This window comes from Pangasianodon hypophthalmus, chromosome 8 (assembly GCF_027358585.1).
Source record: "Pangasianodon hypophthalmus isolate fPanHyp1 chromosome 8, fPanHyp1.pri, whole genome shotgun sequence".
Classification (NCBI taxonomy): domain Eukaryota; kingdom Metazoa; phylum Chordata; class Actinopteri; order Siluriformes; family Pangasiidae; genus Pangasianodon; species Pangasianodon hypophthalmus.
Window position 1 is genome coordinate 5,250,935 of NC_069717.1, and position 16,680 is coordinate 5,267,614.

Here is a 16,680-nt window from a genome sequence, read left to right on the forward strand (position 1 = left end):
TGTTTGTTGCTGCAGGAGGTGGATGCGTTACTGAGTGAAAATGAGATGCTTCAGGGCAAACTGCACAGCCAGGAGGATGATTTCAGACTGCAGAACAGCACCCTCATGCAAGAGCTGTCCAAGGTGCTGAGCCAAACACACACACACACACACACACACACACACACACACACACACACACATACACACACACACACACACACACACACACACACACACACACACATACACACACACACACACACACACACACACTCTGCATCAGCACTTGGTTTAGATGTTGTTATTATCAGATAATCCTCCCTGAGGGGAAGAATCTAATTTTTGTTTTGTATCGATTCAATTATCAGCAAATGCTAATGCTAATTCCAGATAGGATTTCCTGCTTTGTTTATTTCCTCGCCTCTAAATCGAAGTCCCTTAAATAAAAAAGCAATTATACACTTACTTGTGTGGAGCATAAGGTTGTTTCACTAAAATGCTGGAAACAATTGGTTTCATTTGAGACTGAAAAAATGTTTGCAGTGAAAAAAAATACAAGTGTAACACAAGTAGGTTTGAAACACCACTTAAGGCTGTTACTACAAGCACATTTTAGCATCTGTCAGAAAACTCGTTGTCTTATCTTCTAGCTGTTTATATTTTTGGGCTCAGATTGCTAAGCTCTGCATTATGGCTACAATGAAATGTGATCACATTTCGTAATCATTTCATCAGTAAAATATATTTTTTTAAGTGACTGGAAGTATAAGTATGCTTTTTAGGGTTAATGCTAACAGGACATTTGTAAATATTAGATTTATGATTCAGCATGTGCCATCATCATATTTTTTTAAATTTATGCCCTGCTAAGAAAACATTTAGGCCAAAATCGTCAACATCTTCCTGTTCACTACTTTTGTGCTGTTCCTAAGTTGTAGCTACATAGTGTACTTTATGTAATGCATACTATTCAAGGAAAAATAGAAAATCATTTATTCACTTATAGCTACTATTATTCTATTCGCAGTCCTTCATGATGTTTACATCACAGAAACCCATATTGCAATTATGATTTAAAAAATATAGTTAATCTTGTGGAGAAAAAAAGGTTTAGAGCCAAGACTAATTTTGAAAGTAAGTGAATGCAGCCTTTGTGGTCACATTTGTTTGAGTTACACTATATGGCCAAAGGTTGCTGAACACTTAACCTTTACACCATACGTGCTTTCTGAACGTCCCATTCCAGATTTAGTCCCCCTTTTGCCACTCAAATTCTGTCACTCCAAACTTGGCAAACCATGTCTTCATGAAGCTCGCTTTGTGCACAATGGCACTGTCATGGGCCTCTTAGGTTTGGGCCTCTTAGTTCCAGTGAAAAGGAAATCTTAATGCTACAGCATTCAAAGACATCCTATGCAGTTGTGTGCTTCCACCTTTGTGGCAACATTTTAGGGAAGGCCCTCATGGGTGTGTTGGTCAGGTGTCCATGTAGTGTATCTGTCAACATTTTAATATCATAATTCAGGGCAGAATTCAGACTTGGAACAGACTTGGACAGTTTACTAAATATGAATGTTTGATTTACTCTCTGCCCCAACTGTTTCTGAATGCTCAGTTTTCTGTGGGTAGTTATGTTCCCAGATTGAGCAGTTGGAGGCCGAGAATCAGGGTTTGAGGGAGGGGAGGGGCCTCCAAGCTCACGCCCCTAGCCCTGTGTCCGGCCCAACAGATGGAGAGCTTCTGCGCCTACAGGCTGAAAACTCCGCCCTGCAAAAGAAACTGGCAGGTGAGATGACCAATTAGTGCGGCGTGTAGCCTGATAGAAATACGATTTAGGCGTACAGGTTTTGTCCTTATGCTCTTGGCCATAGCAGCCTTCTTTTTACAGAGTTAATAGCTGTGAGGTATTGAAGATATTTCTTTCTCTTTTCTTTATACAGCCTTCCTGTGAACTGGCTGAACTTATGTTAATGATGCTTACTACTCTATATTCCCTTTATACTGAGTTAAAACAATTTTTGCCAACTAAGCTGAAGCCAAAACCCAGATTATGACCTGTAATATCTGTATGATATAAAGGTGCATACTGGCAGTATAAATGCCAGCAATCTAACCTTGTTTACCCCCTTACAAACACTCGGTGCATGTGAGCAGTCTTTGCCGAGATGGTCATGTTGCTATTAGGTTGGTGTTTGTTCAGCTCTTCAGGACAGCGAGCAAAACCGCATGCGTGGAGTGGACATAGGTGATGGGAAAGAGGCAGCGATTGAGGGACAGGCTGACACCAATGGCCTCGACCAGCTGCACACAGATGCTGCTCACTCCGGTGATGACGTGGCAGCTGCTTCAGCCAGTGACAGACTGGAGCAGGTGAGAGGTTTAGATAAGGAACGATTGTCTTCCATGTTTGTCGTTGGAATTTCATGAACTTAAACCTATACCTGTCTGGATGATGTGGAAGAGTGTTCAACAATTGACCCTTCACTAATTCCCTACCCTAAACTGCGGCTGACCGTTGGTTGCGTAGCACCTGCAACTAGTAGGGGTGTAATGATGCAGATGCATTGCGATGCAAAAAATGTGACAATGTGCATTGTGGAAATCTGTGATTCACATCGTGGAAATCAGCATTCTGTTAATTAGGCATTTAATGCAGTTGCACTGTTTGAACACCAGAGGTCCCAGTCTGTGTAACCCATTGAGTTTAAATATATAGAGAGCACATGATTCACATGATTGCATTCTCTCGTGGAGTGACGGCGACATTACCGGGAATCATATGCACTTGTGAAGTGAACAATATCACCGGGTCACAATGACCAACACAAATTATAGGTTTTAGGATTACACAACTACATTATAACTGGTTACAAAGAGCTCTTCAGTACAAAACCAGCCCTGAGAAAGAGGTGGTGGAATTCAGGCATTTTAGCTGACTTTGGAGCTCTGTTTCCAGTTAAAATGATGCCTAAGGCTCTGCTACAGAACTCATCTGTTTCACTTGATCTTTGAGTTGAATTGAATCTTGAAGCCAGTATTGTGAATCAAATCAAATCCTGACCGAAGTGTGTTGTTACCCCCTAGTAACCAGGAGTGAACACTTCCAATAAGTTATCTGTATAATATTCAGCTATGTTGTGTGTGGGCTACTTGTAAATCCCACACAGTCAGAGATGACCATTCCTTAATCTAAGATGCATGTAGGATCCAGATTATACATTGTAGAGCATGCACATTTCATCCAATGAAAGTTATTTATTTGTTCGTCGAAGTCATATAGAGATGTTTAATTTGGTTATTTTCAGAGCATAAATACTCGACAGACAAATTGGGCAAGTCTTTTAATTCCTGAGAGTGGATCATGACTTTATAAAGCCTGCTGTGTTCGTGGCCTTGAAAAAACTTGATGGCAGAATTGTTTTCTATAACACAGCATATGTTGTGTCTCTCATGTCTTTGTTTTCATTCTGTAAATGTTTAAATGTAAGGTAGTGGAACACTGAAAAGAAGTTAAAAACTCACTGAAGCTCTACAAACAGCACTTAAATACATTTTCAGTTTAAACCCTATTCACGGAAAGCTACTAAACATGTGGTAATACATGTTTATAATATTCTGATGGTCCTTTACAGACAAGTTATACAATTAGTTGTATAATAATTACTTTATCATAGTGAAAAGGAGCCTAAATGAAGCTCTGGGCTTGAGTGAACGAATGAGTCACAGGTAGAGTGAATTGAAAAGCTTACTAAAGTCTGCTTTTATCTTTTTAACTTTAACTGATCTCACATTAGTGTCTGGTAGATGCAAGTAAGGGTTGGACGACATGATAAAATATCATTTCACGATATTTTTGGACTTTTATACGGTACCTGATATATGATCACAATATATAGGCTTCCTAACAAACTGCCAGCATTTAAAATAAACCTTAAAGTCTTCCAGATTTTGTCATTGTTATTTTAAGGAAAACCTAAAAATTTATGAAAAGATATCACAAGACCCACAATATCTCAAAAAAAGTGTAACGTAACATAATTTATCACAGTATCGATATTTTATCATCATATCTCCCAGCCCTATGTCAAAGGCCAACCCCCAGCTTCTTCGTATACTGTATATGCTTGTAATAAAATATTAATTTTGTTTAAGATTAGAAATAATCAAATGGAGATAATAGAGCTCAATGTCATGTTTTTGTTACATCTTTAATGAAATTCACTGGAGTGTAACTGAAACAAAGAATGAAATTAAGTTGCTAATTATTGAAATGTAGTAACATGCTAATTACTATTTGCTAGATGATATTTGGAAATGTTGAACAAAAATCAGTGGTGCATACACACTAAATATTAATCTGTAAAAATGCATATAATCATTTATTTGACCCTGCAGTGCCAGAACAATGCTATGCTTTTATTTCCAGGACAGTTCATGAGGCTGTCTGCTTTCTGCTGTGGCTCTGTAGACATGTCATTAAAAACCTCAGTAGCTGACGTACTGGACTTAGCTGCTGTAACCAAGTGGGCGGGGCTTAGAGTCACTTTATCACAGCATTTTTATAATTCTGCGGTAGGAATATTGCATCTCAGATTGTCGGAAACTGCCTGCGTTTGAAGTTTGAAGTGTGCGCAGGTCTTAACCATGTTTCTGTCTCTGCTTTTGAGCTGCAGGCAAAAAGTGTCAGTCTGGAGCAAAGAGTAAACGAGCTAAGCGGTAAGCTGAGCCTTTCTCACTCCTAGTCTTTTGAGGGATAAGTTTTTGCGTGTCTTAGGTTAATGAAAGTCTAAATCTGTCACTTCCAGAGGTGGAGTTGAAGCTTCAGACAGAGATGGAGGAGAAACGATTACTGAAAGAGCAGCTACAGGCCCTGGAGGTAAAAACACACACACACAGTAAATGCCACAGCATATAAGTCCTAGGGACTACATAGTGTGAACAGTGTGTGACTGTCTAGTGTGTTCTTTACGCATTTCATTTGCACCTTAGAGTTTGTGCAGCAAGATAAATCTCAAGCTTCACATTTCTACTCTAATTGATTTCTACATTTGCAGTGTTAAAAACATTGATTGTGTGACTTCCTTTTTGTTTGTTTGGCTTGTTTTTTTTTAGGCATCCAAACAAACTGAACTTGCAAAACTTCAAGAAGAGAATGCTAAGGTAGGTGTGAGACTGCTGTAAAGGAAAGTGTGAACATTTTCAAAGGTAATCATGCTAACAGTCATTATGAATGTGTGATTTTGTTTCTAGCTCTCTGACAAGTTGAAGAAAAAACAGGAGAGGTAAGAACCATGTACTGTTTTACAGTTTTTTTAAAGCACGTGCAGCCCTGAAGTCACAACAGCTTGTTAACATAATTGGAATTGAAATGGTGCGTCCTGTTTTAGGTCAGAATTTCCATAAACCATTTAAAGATGAGCATGCTTGAACTGAAAAGGATTAGAGCTTGTGAATAAACACTGAGCTTTTTTCTCCTTTAATGGTTTTTTAAGCGTCCGTATTACATGATGATCCCTACAGTGAACACTCATATATGTTAAGGTGCTTTCACTCGTATATGTTATTGTGCAGCCAGTTTGAAACGAATCCTGGTGTGTTTTCCCTCTCGTGTGGTTTGTTTGGGCTGGTGAGAACACAGCAATCGAAAAAAGACGGATTTGTTCAACCCTGAACCGACCTGACTACTGAACAAACATGCAGTGTTTTGGATTGCAACGTTTATTTAGCACTTATTTCATGTTCTCCATGCTCGGATGAAAGCTGTGATTTCTATGCACACTTAGCAACAGTCTGTTTACATTTTCCCAAATTTCTGAATAGTGGGCCTCATTTATCGATCTTTTAGTAAACGTGTGTGAATGTTTTCTTCATAATCCAAACGAAACTAAAAATCCTCACCAGATTGACGTGTATGTTGATAAATGCCACTCAGCTGTAAATTACGAGCGAGTTCATGAGTTACATTTAGTAACGCCCACACAACTCCATAAAAGGCAAAAACATTTAAATGACGACTAAACCATGAAATAGCGCCTGACAATCCGGAATCTGTAATTTATGTTAAATTTAAGTTGTAGTAACTAATGGTATTTATATGACTTGAAGCCCTTGAGTCAAGTTTCATATTAGCAAGTCTCTTTATATGTAGATTTACACAAACTCAGGAGCTCTCGCAGGATACGAACATTTTTCCTCACTCGCTGGCTTTTCATAAATACCATGTTTCATGTGGACAAGGTCTTATGAATAATTTACAAATAAATTCATCAATTTCAGCTTGATTAATGAGTCCCAATGAGTGAAAGATTTGTGAGTAGGTTGTTAGCCCTGTTACACTGCTAATGTTTTTTTTTTTTGTTTGTTTAATTATGTGCAGCCTAACACCAAACCAAACCAGATGTATTACTTTCAGTAAATAGACTAATATATGTGAAAGCACCCTTAATGCTGACAAACTTTGTGTCTGCTTCCCCTCTCAACATTTTGACTTGACGGGGCACTGAGTGTGTCTCTAATGTCCTGTTGTTTTTTTTTTTTGTTTTTATGACCTCCTCCTCAGTGTGGCTCAAGCGCACAGTTAGTGAGCAGGTGTAATGGCTCTGAACGGAAGGTGATGGCTGTGCCTGCGCTTTCTGTCTCTTGCTCAGTCAGCAAAGGTTGCTGCTGCGACGCTGCCTTCTGGGCACTGAGCCTTGAACTCTGCTGTTTTTTCTGTTTGCTGGGGTTTTAAACTGCCTTTATGGTCTTCTTCCAGCTTTGTGCAGCTCCAGGGGGAAAAGGAGGCTCTCTACCATGACAGCAGGTGGGTGACAGGAAGAGTAATAAAATGCACACTTGTTCTTGTTTTGCATTTATAAATGACTGTATGCGTGCTCATTGTTGTTGTAGTTGTTATAAACTGACACTTTCTCCCGAATACATGGCACAGTTCTTTTACTCATTTACGCTGGTGCTCTTTTGAGAATATCCTCAGGGTGGGAAAGATTGCTTCTGTCAGATTACCTGTTTGATAAACCATCTGCATTTGTGTGATTTGCTCCAGGACGAAAATAGACGAGATTCAGCAGCGCAAAGAGGAGGAGCTGAAATCCATAAACTTGCGTGTGCAGAAACTACAGTCTGATTTAATGAACGCTAACCAGGTCAGAGCTGCATATCATGGCCTAACATCATCATCATTTTATACTTATAATTAAATTATTACTATTGTGTTGTACATAAAATACATTTTTCCCCCCCTGTCAATTAAAATGATGCTGTATATTTTCTCCAACTCTGTCTCAAAGTAAGCATGTGTTGGCTTCCACTCCTCCAAACTAGGGGAGAGGCGACATTCTTCAATAGATGATCATGATATACAGGACTGCTAACAGACTGCCAGCAAAAAACCCTATACAACAGAGTTCACTTATGTTTTTAGTTAATGTAAAAAAAAAAAGATAAATTACTTAAAACTGAAAAAGAAAAAAATGTACATTCAGGTAAATTCTAATAATAAATAAAAGATTTAAAGATTCTTTGCAAAACTTGAACATGAAATCATGATACCTATGACATATCAAAAAAGTGCACTTCGTTACAACATCAGTACTGTATCATTATATATTTTTTCATTTTTTGAAATAAATTTTTTTTTAAATTTTTTTTAACATTGAAAGGATTGTTTTATTTTTACAGTTTTAAAGCTCAAGTACAAAATTGTAACATTGCATCAGCTTCTTCCAGTCAGTTTGCAGTTATTAAAAAACAAAAACAAAAAAACATTTAATAAAAAGATAACATCCACAATATCTCAGAAAAGTGTATCATAGCATATTTTATCACAATATTGATATTAAATCGTCTTATCACCCAGCCCTAGTACAAACAAATTCAGTTTCCTTTGAGATGGAGTGACAATTTTATAAAGTGATTGTTTCTGTCGATTTAGTCAGGAGAAAAGGGACTTGTGCACTCAATAGGTACAGATATGAAAGTAACGGATAGCATGCATAAACCCTGAGGTGTTAATCCATGTCTCATGCCTGTGTGTGTGTGTGTGTCTGTGTGTGTGTGGTGATAGAATGTTTCTGAGCTAAAGGAGCAGTTGCAGAGCAAGCAGAAAGAGCACGAGCTGGCTCTCCATGCACTCAAAGATCAGGTACACATCACCTCTGTTTTATGTTCCTCTTTCACCGTAGGCCTTCATCTCGTTTTCCCCTAGGAGTTTCACTCGCACTGCGCTTTACAGCAAAGCCTCGCTCTCTTGGTCTGTTGCTGTCGGTTTTGCAGGAAGGTTTGTGTGGGCTCAGCTGAACAAAAAAAAACTCACACACACACACACACACACACACACACACACACAGATGTTCATTATCATAACCATTCGGTTCTGTCTGTACCTGCCAGGATGAGAGCTCTGTGTGTGTGCTAATGTGGAGAGCAATTCCTACCCTGAGAAGCCTGTTAGTGTTTTTAAGTACAATATTGATGGAATAGTTACACAGTAAATGTGCCGGAGGGTTTGTTAATCATCCTACATTACAGTTTAGTGTTTTCTAAATTCTGAATGACATCCTTTTTTTTTTTTAACCTTAAAATAGAACTTTTTATCCATGGTGATATCATCATGGGTTCTGTGTTCGTGCCGATGCAAGCATTTATTCCTCTTCTACGGCTCAGTGAAAAAGTTGAACACATTAAAAAAAAGTTGCATTGTGACTTCTTTTCCCTGAAAAACGTCTAATACTTGGTTTGCCGTCTGCCGTCTGCCATTATCATGTAAACACAGCATAAGAGACATAGCTGTCTGCTTAACTGTCTGGCTGATAACATGCTGTGTTTGAGGCAGCTGTTTATTGTTGCATTTTTTTTTTTTTTTTTTTTTTTAATGAGTCCTGAAATGAAAACTTTGTAAACTCTTTAGCATTATCTGGAGGCCTGCGTGTTTTAATTGGGTTTTAATAAATGAGTGTGTTAAAGATTACCTGAATTATTAAAGATTATTATGGCTGTGAGGCTTATTGGCCTGCGTGTTAGGGCTGCAGATTTCTTTGCAATGCTGCTCGTTGTCTGTCTGTCTAAATACCTGGTATGGGCATCATCACTGTCACTCTGTTCCTCAGCGAGGGCACAGGTCTTAATCAAGGGCCTGGCTGTGATAGGCAGCTCAAACAGATTAGCAAGAAGACCTGGCCTCTCTGCTTTATCTCTACTTTTTGTCTGAGGTTTGGACGTGTTTCTATTTGACTGCTCTGTTTGACTGCTAAGGTTCTCTCCCTCCTTCAGCAATTTCTTTGGCTTTTCTGTTTTTATCCCTTCCTTTGTGTCTTGGCCTTGCATCATCGCCCCAATCTGGGATTCTCTCCTTTTTAACAGCTCGTCCTATGTCCTGAATTTCACCTTTCTGTTTCTGTTGTCTCTCTCTCTCTCTCTCTCTCTCTCTCTCTCTTTATCCCCCTCTCTCTGTGGCTGTGCATGGTGTTTGGTGGAGCTGCAGGTAGCGTGTCAGAGTGCGGTCAGTCAGGAGCAGGTGGAGGGCATGCTGAGTGAGAATGAAGCTCTCAGGACTAACCTAGCTGCCCTAGAACAGGTACAGCTCGATGAGCGCTATCCATATGCCAGTGTTCATAGCCATCCATACCCATCAACATCTCAGTACGACAACGTTCATTATTGTCATCATAGTCGTAACAGTACCTTCAAATCATGTCAGAATTGCGATAATTATGATATGACAGCACAGAGATTGTGCTCAGCTTGGAGATTCATCTCCTTGGGGAAAAAAAAGCAAAATTAGACTATACTGTTTTGTTTTTTATGGAGTCAATAATAGAAAATAATAGTAATAACAGAAAATTCCACATTTCCTGGTATGGTAACTGCTAATTACAAGTTGGACAAAGATGTGATTGGTTTATACAAGTTAAAAACATGCGATGACTATAATACTGACATGATGTGAACTCTTTCAAAAGAGCTCCAGTGGCTAGTATTTCAACATTACTATTGCAGAGAATGGTATTCTAATATCCTCCTCCTCCTCCTCCTCCTCCTCAACATCATCCCTGTCCTGCAGATTATACTTTCAGTGCAAACTTACAACAGATTTCCACCCCCTAAAGTCTTCAGGACAGAGGCACTCTTCTCTGTAATTTGACAAGCTGCATTTTTCTTGTCTTATTTACTTCAAGAGAAAATAAAGAGAGGCTGGTGAGGGAATGACAGTTTATAACTGCTATAACGTAAGTTATAACAGGATCTAACTTGCTTCATGGCTGTTCCACAACATTAAATGTAACTATCAGAGATGGCAGGATAACACTTTTTCTCTTCCGATGCGGATACTGAAGCTTTAACAGCTGATATCGATACCCACCTGATATTGTTTTAAAATTTTTTTTTTTTTTTTTTAACTGAAGCGCCTGACAGTTTCACTCAAAAATCAATTACAAGTTAAATATAATATAATACATAGAAGAATAAAGTATGAATATAATAAAAATCCTACCAAAAACCAGTCAAGTTTCTTTATTTATAAACATTTGCAGTTCTAAGAATAAATTTCTTTTCCACATCCAGTTCCAGTCTTTCTCAGTTTTCCCTTGTTTTCTCTGATATCCGATCCACCTTTTTTTTTTTTTTTTTTTTTTTTTTTTTTTGCTGGTATCAACCCGATGCCAGTACTCTAGTAACTGTAAACAGATGGATGACATGTTCATAAATAAATAAAAAAATTTAATTTTTGGCAATTTTCTGTGGTATAAGAAGAATAAAACATTTCAGGATGATTAAAATATGGATAATTTGTGCAAGCTGTCAGCTATAGTATCCAGCTATATCTAGCCAAAAATCGAAACTAAAGATCTTTTAAAATCTAAAGATTTCCTTTTTATCTGCTGCGCTGTGTAAACATACTTTTGCTCCATTTTTCATTCTCCATTCCCATTTTTATCCATATCAACATTTTAATGATTAAAACTCAGTTTTGTAACATGGTCCATTTCCCCGTGTTTGAGAAGTCACAGTCGTTTAAATGCAATCAGTGAAAAACTGGTAATTATTGCCATGGTGTTGATGCGCTGATGTAATATGCCTGTGTGTGTGCGCCACAGATCCAGACAGTGAAGACTCAGGAGATGAACCTCCTCAGGGAGCAGAACATGGCGTTGAATGTGGAGCTGCAGCAGAGACGCAGTGAGCAGGAGAGCTTACTGGCACAGAAAGATGACCTCAGCTCTCAGCTACAGGTCTTTATAAACCAACCACATTACAAACCACTGCATACAGGGTTGGGTTCTGCTGTCTAAGCACAATAACCACAGTGTAGCGCTCTGGGACCAGGCCAGGCTTTTGCTTTCTGTACAACCAGCCAGGGTTAGCTTATTCTATCTACTGAACTGGCCCCGGTATGAAAAAGTAGAAGTGGGGAAGGTGTTTCTTAAACACACTATCGAGAAGTACTTACACTAGACTGTTTGTGACGTTCTACTGCCTTATTACTTAAAAGTAAGAAAAATGATCCATGTTTACAAATCTCATTGTGATTTAACAAATAGAGGATGAAACAATGCAGGCATATTTCATATGAAAAAGACAGCTACCTGTGGGTTGTGAATTTAATCTAAGTGTCTGTACAGACTCAATTTAGAGTGTGCACTCAGCTATCTCACTGTTGTGTCTCTGTGTGTGTTTTGCTCCCTGCAGGAGTCAAAACGAGCCAGTAGTAGACTATTGGAGCAGATCTCTGAGCTGGGTCTAGAGAAGGATAAGCTACAGCAAGATCTAGAAGAAGCCAGGAAGGTATTCATCTGTGACACTTTATGGGGTGGACTGGAAATGAGGAGACAGGAGGCAGGCTTGGGAAAACTCAAAAAAGGGGCTCTTTATATTTCATCACTATTTCTTTCGCTTTTCAGTGATTTTATTTTACTGCGCTCAATCACGGCTCTGTGCTGCTCAGCTCTCTCTCCCGTGGCTCTCGTGTCTCCCCTCTTTATCCTTGCTGCCACTCATTAAAACACAGAACACTCATTAGCAAAATCCCGCACAGGTGTAGATCCTTACCACTCACTTTTCTTGGCTCTGCCTTCCATTCCTAAACCGGCGCTCGACCACGCCCCACCTCCACATCATCTTACATATTTTTTTTTAAATTTTAAGATCATTCATGGCGTTGGATAAGTCTAGAAAAAGTACACGTACCGTACACATTCTTGTTCACTTTGCATCATAAGCATTATCAGCTGTATTTCTCTTTAACCCCATTATCAGTCTTCTGACCGTAAACATTTCTGTTAACTCAAGAGATGCTGTTGGTTTTAGCCCAAAACAAGTGTGTTAGCTTTGGAGGTATTTTTTTTCCTTACATCAGTGTCAGAGATTTTCATTTAGATTAAAGTGCTGCTTCTTTGCAGCAGGATGAACTGTAGACGATGACATAATGATGGTTTTCCATTTTCGTGCTTTATATACGCTAACACCTTTGTGTGTTTACAGACAAATCTAATAAGTGCTTTCCAAATTGAAGCTTGAATGAAAACTTGGCTAATAAATATTTACGTTACCAGTCAAAAGTGTTGTACTACCTTACGCTATTTTAGACATTAGCTCTATGAGATAACACGTGGAATTATGCAGTGACCAGGAAAAGTATTTTATGTTTTAAATTCCTAACAGCATTCCTGATACAACTTTGAACACTCTCAGCGTCTTCTCAGCCAGCTTCCTGAGGGAGCTTCACTTCAAGTTCTCTTCAAGAACTCACAAGTTCCCACATAGGCCAAACTCCTCACTACTTCTAAATGAAAATTACTTGTTTGAGGAAACAATTTCATTTTAAGTAAAAGCTGCTTGTTAATAGAAATGCATTTTGATTCAGCAGTAAATTTATACATCATCATTAACTTCACTATTTGCATTTGTTTTAGAAACAAATTTCAAACCTATACAGTGTTTCTAAGGTAACGATCATACTCGCCATCCACTTTAATAGGAACACCAGTACACCTGCTCATTCATGAATCAGCCAATCATGTGGCAGCAGCGCAGTGCATTAAATCATGCAGCCACAGGTCAAGATCTTCAGTTAATGTTCATGTTTGGTTTGAGTATGAGTAAACTGCGGATCTTGTGAGATTTTTACACATAACGGTATCTAGAGTTTACACAGAATGCTGCGAAACCAAAAAACATCCACTGAGTGGCAGTTCTCCGGGCGGAAATGTGTTGTTGATGATTGGAATAATATCAGGTGACGTTTTTCCAATCACAGATTCCTCAGATTCCTGTTCTTGGCTGACAGGGTTGGAACCTGATGTGGTGATCTGCTGTTGTAGCCCATCTGTCTCAACATTCAGCATGTTGTGCATTCTGAGATGCTTTTCTGCTCACCACGGTTGTCTGAGTTACTGTCGCCTTCCTATCAGCTCAATCCAGTCTGGCCATTCACCTCTGACCTTTCTCTCATCACCAAGGCATTTCTGTTCGCAGAACTGATGCTCAGTGGATGTTTTTCGTTTCTTGCCTTGTTCTGTGTCCTTATTAAAGTGGCTGGAGAGTGTATCTTCAGTCTAGTGTGTACAAACTGCTTGTGTATGTCCACTGTGTTTTGAAGAACAGGCCCAGAATGATATTTCTTGTAAGCTACATCAATTCTAACTGAAATAACAGAAATGATCCAGATTGAAGAAGCTGCATATTGCCTCTTGATGAAATTAGTTAGCTTCATCATTTGTTAATTTGATCTAATCACACGGTCTGTTCTCTGGAGGTAAAAATGAGAGCCTTTTATGGCTGCACCAGTGCTATCGAGGTTGATGCATGACCAGTAATTAGCACTAATGTGCCCCTTTTTTTTAAGTTGCTTTCCCTGAAGCTCTTTAAATATTTAAAATACTGAGTGAATGCAGAATGTGCAGAAAGTTCAAGTGTACAAAAGCTGAGGAACTCCTTTATAAGTGACAAATTTTACATTCATTATCTATTTTTCTTCTCGCAAAAGAATCATAACATGGTACAGAGCAAGCCTGAACAAATTATCTTTTTTTTTTTTTTAAATCATGATTAAGAACGTTGGTTTCCTCAATTAATTAAATGTAATCAAGTGCGATATTGATGAGCTTAGCTAAAGTTTGCTAATTGGCCACACTGATGCCAGCAGGCTGTATTGTTATTGGCATTATTGGCATGTCTTTGCTGTGTTTGTGTGTCTCCTGACTGTTCTCTTCTCCCTGTGGCAGACAGCAGACAAGCGCAAAGCCATGCTGGACGAGCTCGCCATCGAGACGGCACAGGAGAAGTCAAGACACAAAGAGGAGCTGAGCGACCTGCGACTCCAGCATGAGAAAGAGGTGCTGAGCATCCGGGCACGCTACGAGAAAGAGCTCCGCGGCCTCCATGAAGACAAGAGCCGTACGGAGGAAGAGATCCGCGCCCAGCTACGAGATGAGAAGGTCAGAGAAGGATTTTGGGGGAAGAAACGGTTATAAATAGAAGATAGACATGCACTCACTGTAGCCCTGACCATGAAAGTTGCTCTTATCCTAGTGTAAATATCTGCACTGTTATGAAGCTTTATATATAAAATAGTGTAAAGTAAAGGGAGCTGAGGAAGATATTCATGCCATAAACAGTGTGTGTCTACCATTAAACAGCTTAAGGTGACGTCGTTTCGTGTTTAACACTTTTCTGTGTTTCTAACACCAATATTTTACCATGCTTTAAACTCAGGCTATGTAATAATTAGCCGATTACTGTAAGGCAATAACGAACAAGTGAATACTGACTCATAAGCTTCATGAGTTACTATAGAGGAGACCACTTAATCATATTTCTGAAGTAAAAACAGTTAAACATTTTTATAATAACAGAAACTCATCCATGTGAAGGCCCGTGTATTATTGCAGCGAAACAGAGAGGTTGAGTGAGGATGGAGAAAAGGCGAATCTACCTTCACAAACTTAAAAACTCACACACACTCTCTGTAGTTTTGTTTTCACTGTCTGGTTTTAATGCACCAAACGCAGGCTTTTTAGAGTTTGCCAAACTTCCCCCTGCATGTCATGTTGAGCAAAGCTTCCACACGACAGCTGCAGTTGTTTATTTTCTTTGCCATTACATCATATTGTTTGCTGAAGCCATGTGTGTATTGAGGAGATGTACAGACATCTAATTACACACTGAGAAACTAATACTATAGAAATAGGACTGCGGAGGGAGATGGTGAAGAAGAAGGAGTGGATTAAAGAAAAGGGAGTAGAAATATAGAGGAATATAGAGAGGTGTGTGAGAGTGTGTGTTTGAAACGTTGCTGTGTGTTGTAGGCTCGCAATAAGGAGCTGGAGGGTCTGCAGCAGAGTGTGGAAGAGCTGCAGGCTCAGGTGCAGTCCATGGAGGGAACCAAGGGATGGTTCGAGCGCAGGCTCAAAGAGGCTGAGGTACTCTGTGTGTGTGTGTGTGTGTGTGTGTGTGTGTGTGTTTCTCCACATATTGCATTAGGATCATCACTACATTGCTGTTTTTTTTCCCTGTTCTTTCTTAATCATAATCAGACTGACCACTTGATGTCAGTGTTGTATTTTCTTTTTCATTACTTCAAAGCGAAAACTTTTCAAATTTGATTCTTGTTTTTTTGCTACAGATTTGTTGACAGTTCTTGTATTCTGGTAGTAAAAAAATCGTGTTTGTGCGTATTTGTGTGTGAACAGGAGACTATAGAGAAGAACAGACTGGAACACACAGGGGAGATTGAGAGACTGCAGAGAGAACAAGCCCTCCAGCTTGAGGTAAAGTGCGTGTTTGTGTGTTGTGTTTATATGTGTGTGTGTCATGTTCGGTACTCTTTTAAACTCGTATCTAAAAAAAAGTGGGAGAGCCTTGACCTACAGTACATAACATTGTGAATAAAGTTCTATACGAAAGCTTACTTATTTGACTCCCCTTAGAGATCCGGTATTGTTAAAACCCACAAATTCCCCAGAGGGTGGTTATGCAGGGCTTATATAACCCGTTTGTGCCTTTTTAGTACGTCTTTCCTGGAAACACGTCTCAAAAGTTTTGTTCAGTTAGGACTTTTTATGGTTAGGGTTTGGTGACAACACAAAGTTAAATTTGCACAAAATTTCCACATACTCTAAATGTTGTCAATTCCACAAGACATGTTCATGTCTTCCTTTTGATTTTTTTAAATTTTGCAGCAGTGATAATGTTTAAATTGGTCCTAAGGTGTGGAGTAATACCAGAGTAAATAGTAATTGTGGTTGTTCAGGATGGCTGATGTCTTAACATTACAGATTTCTGTACACAGCACGAGTTGCATTGACTAGTCAATGAATACATTCACCAGTCATGGCTGTGGGGAGATGTCAACTAGTCAGGGTGGTGGAAAAACCAGTAGCAAGGCAGACGTTAAAGAAAGCAGGCTGAATGTACTCTATTCAAGACTAGATGAAGCCTGTTCTACTTTTCTATTTCTGTTTTTTTTTTTTTTTTAAGAAAATGTTCCTTTTGCTTTAATGGAATGTTATCACTCTCATATTACTTTTATGGTTAAATGTATAGATGTCTGAACTTTTTTGCCACTCCTGGAGTTATTTGTGTTGTCCTTTAAAGCTAAATAAAATTGAAATAAACTCCTTGCACTGTGGAATAGTGAATTTTGTCGTGACCAGTGCTGTGCAGAAGAGCATGTTGGTTGCCGTGGGTTGCATGTCAGTATCC

The 16,680-nt window shown here is 39.0% G+C and overlaps 1 protein-coding gene across 3 annotated transcripts in view; it reads left to right on the forward strand.

Annotated features, from left to right (window-relative positions):
- Positions 1-16,680, forward strand: part of gripap1 (GRIP1 associated protein 1) — a 59,349-nt gene that overhangs the window by 5,709 nt on the left and 36,960 nt on the right. The window contains exons 5-20 of one of the 3 annotated variants that reach the window (XM_034306551.2): positions 16-123; positions 1,612-1,768; positions 2,183-2,352; positions 4,650-4,698; positions 4,788-4,858; positions 5,095-5,142; positions 5,233-5,264; positions 6,737-6,784; positions 7,025-7,124; positions 8,045-8,122; positions 9,461-9,553; positions 11,076-11,210; positions 11,668-11,763; positions 14,202-14,414; positions 15,285-15,398; positions 15,669-15,746. In XM_034306551.2, the coding sequence (XP_034162442.1) occupies positions 16-123; positions 1,612-1,768; positions 2,183-2,352; positions 4,650-4,698; positions 4,788-4,858; positions 5,095-5,142; positions 5,233-5,264; positions 6,737-6,784; positions 7,025-7,124; positions 8,045-8,122; positions 9,461-9,553; positions 11,076-11,210; positions 11,668-11,763; positions 14,202-14,414; positions 15,285-15,398; positions 15,669-15,746 (1,590 nt within the window). The remainder of the gene's footprint in view (positions 1-15; positions 124-1,611; positions 1,769-2,182; positions 2,353-4,649; positions 4,699-4,787; positions 4,859-5,094; positions 5,143-5,232; positions 5,265-6,736; positions 6,785-7,024; positions 7,125-8,044; positions 8,123-9,460; positions 9,554-11,075; positions 11,211-11,667; positions 11,764-14,201; positions 14,415-15,284; positions 15,399-15,668; positions 15,747-16,680) is intronic. The other 2 variants (XM_053236044.1, XM_034306552.2) reach the window with 2 other exon arrangements.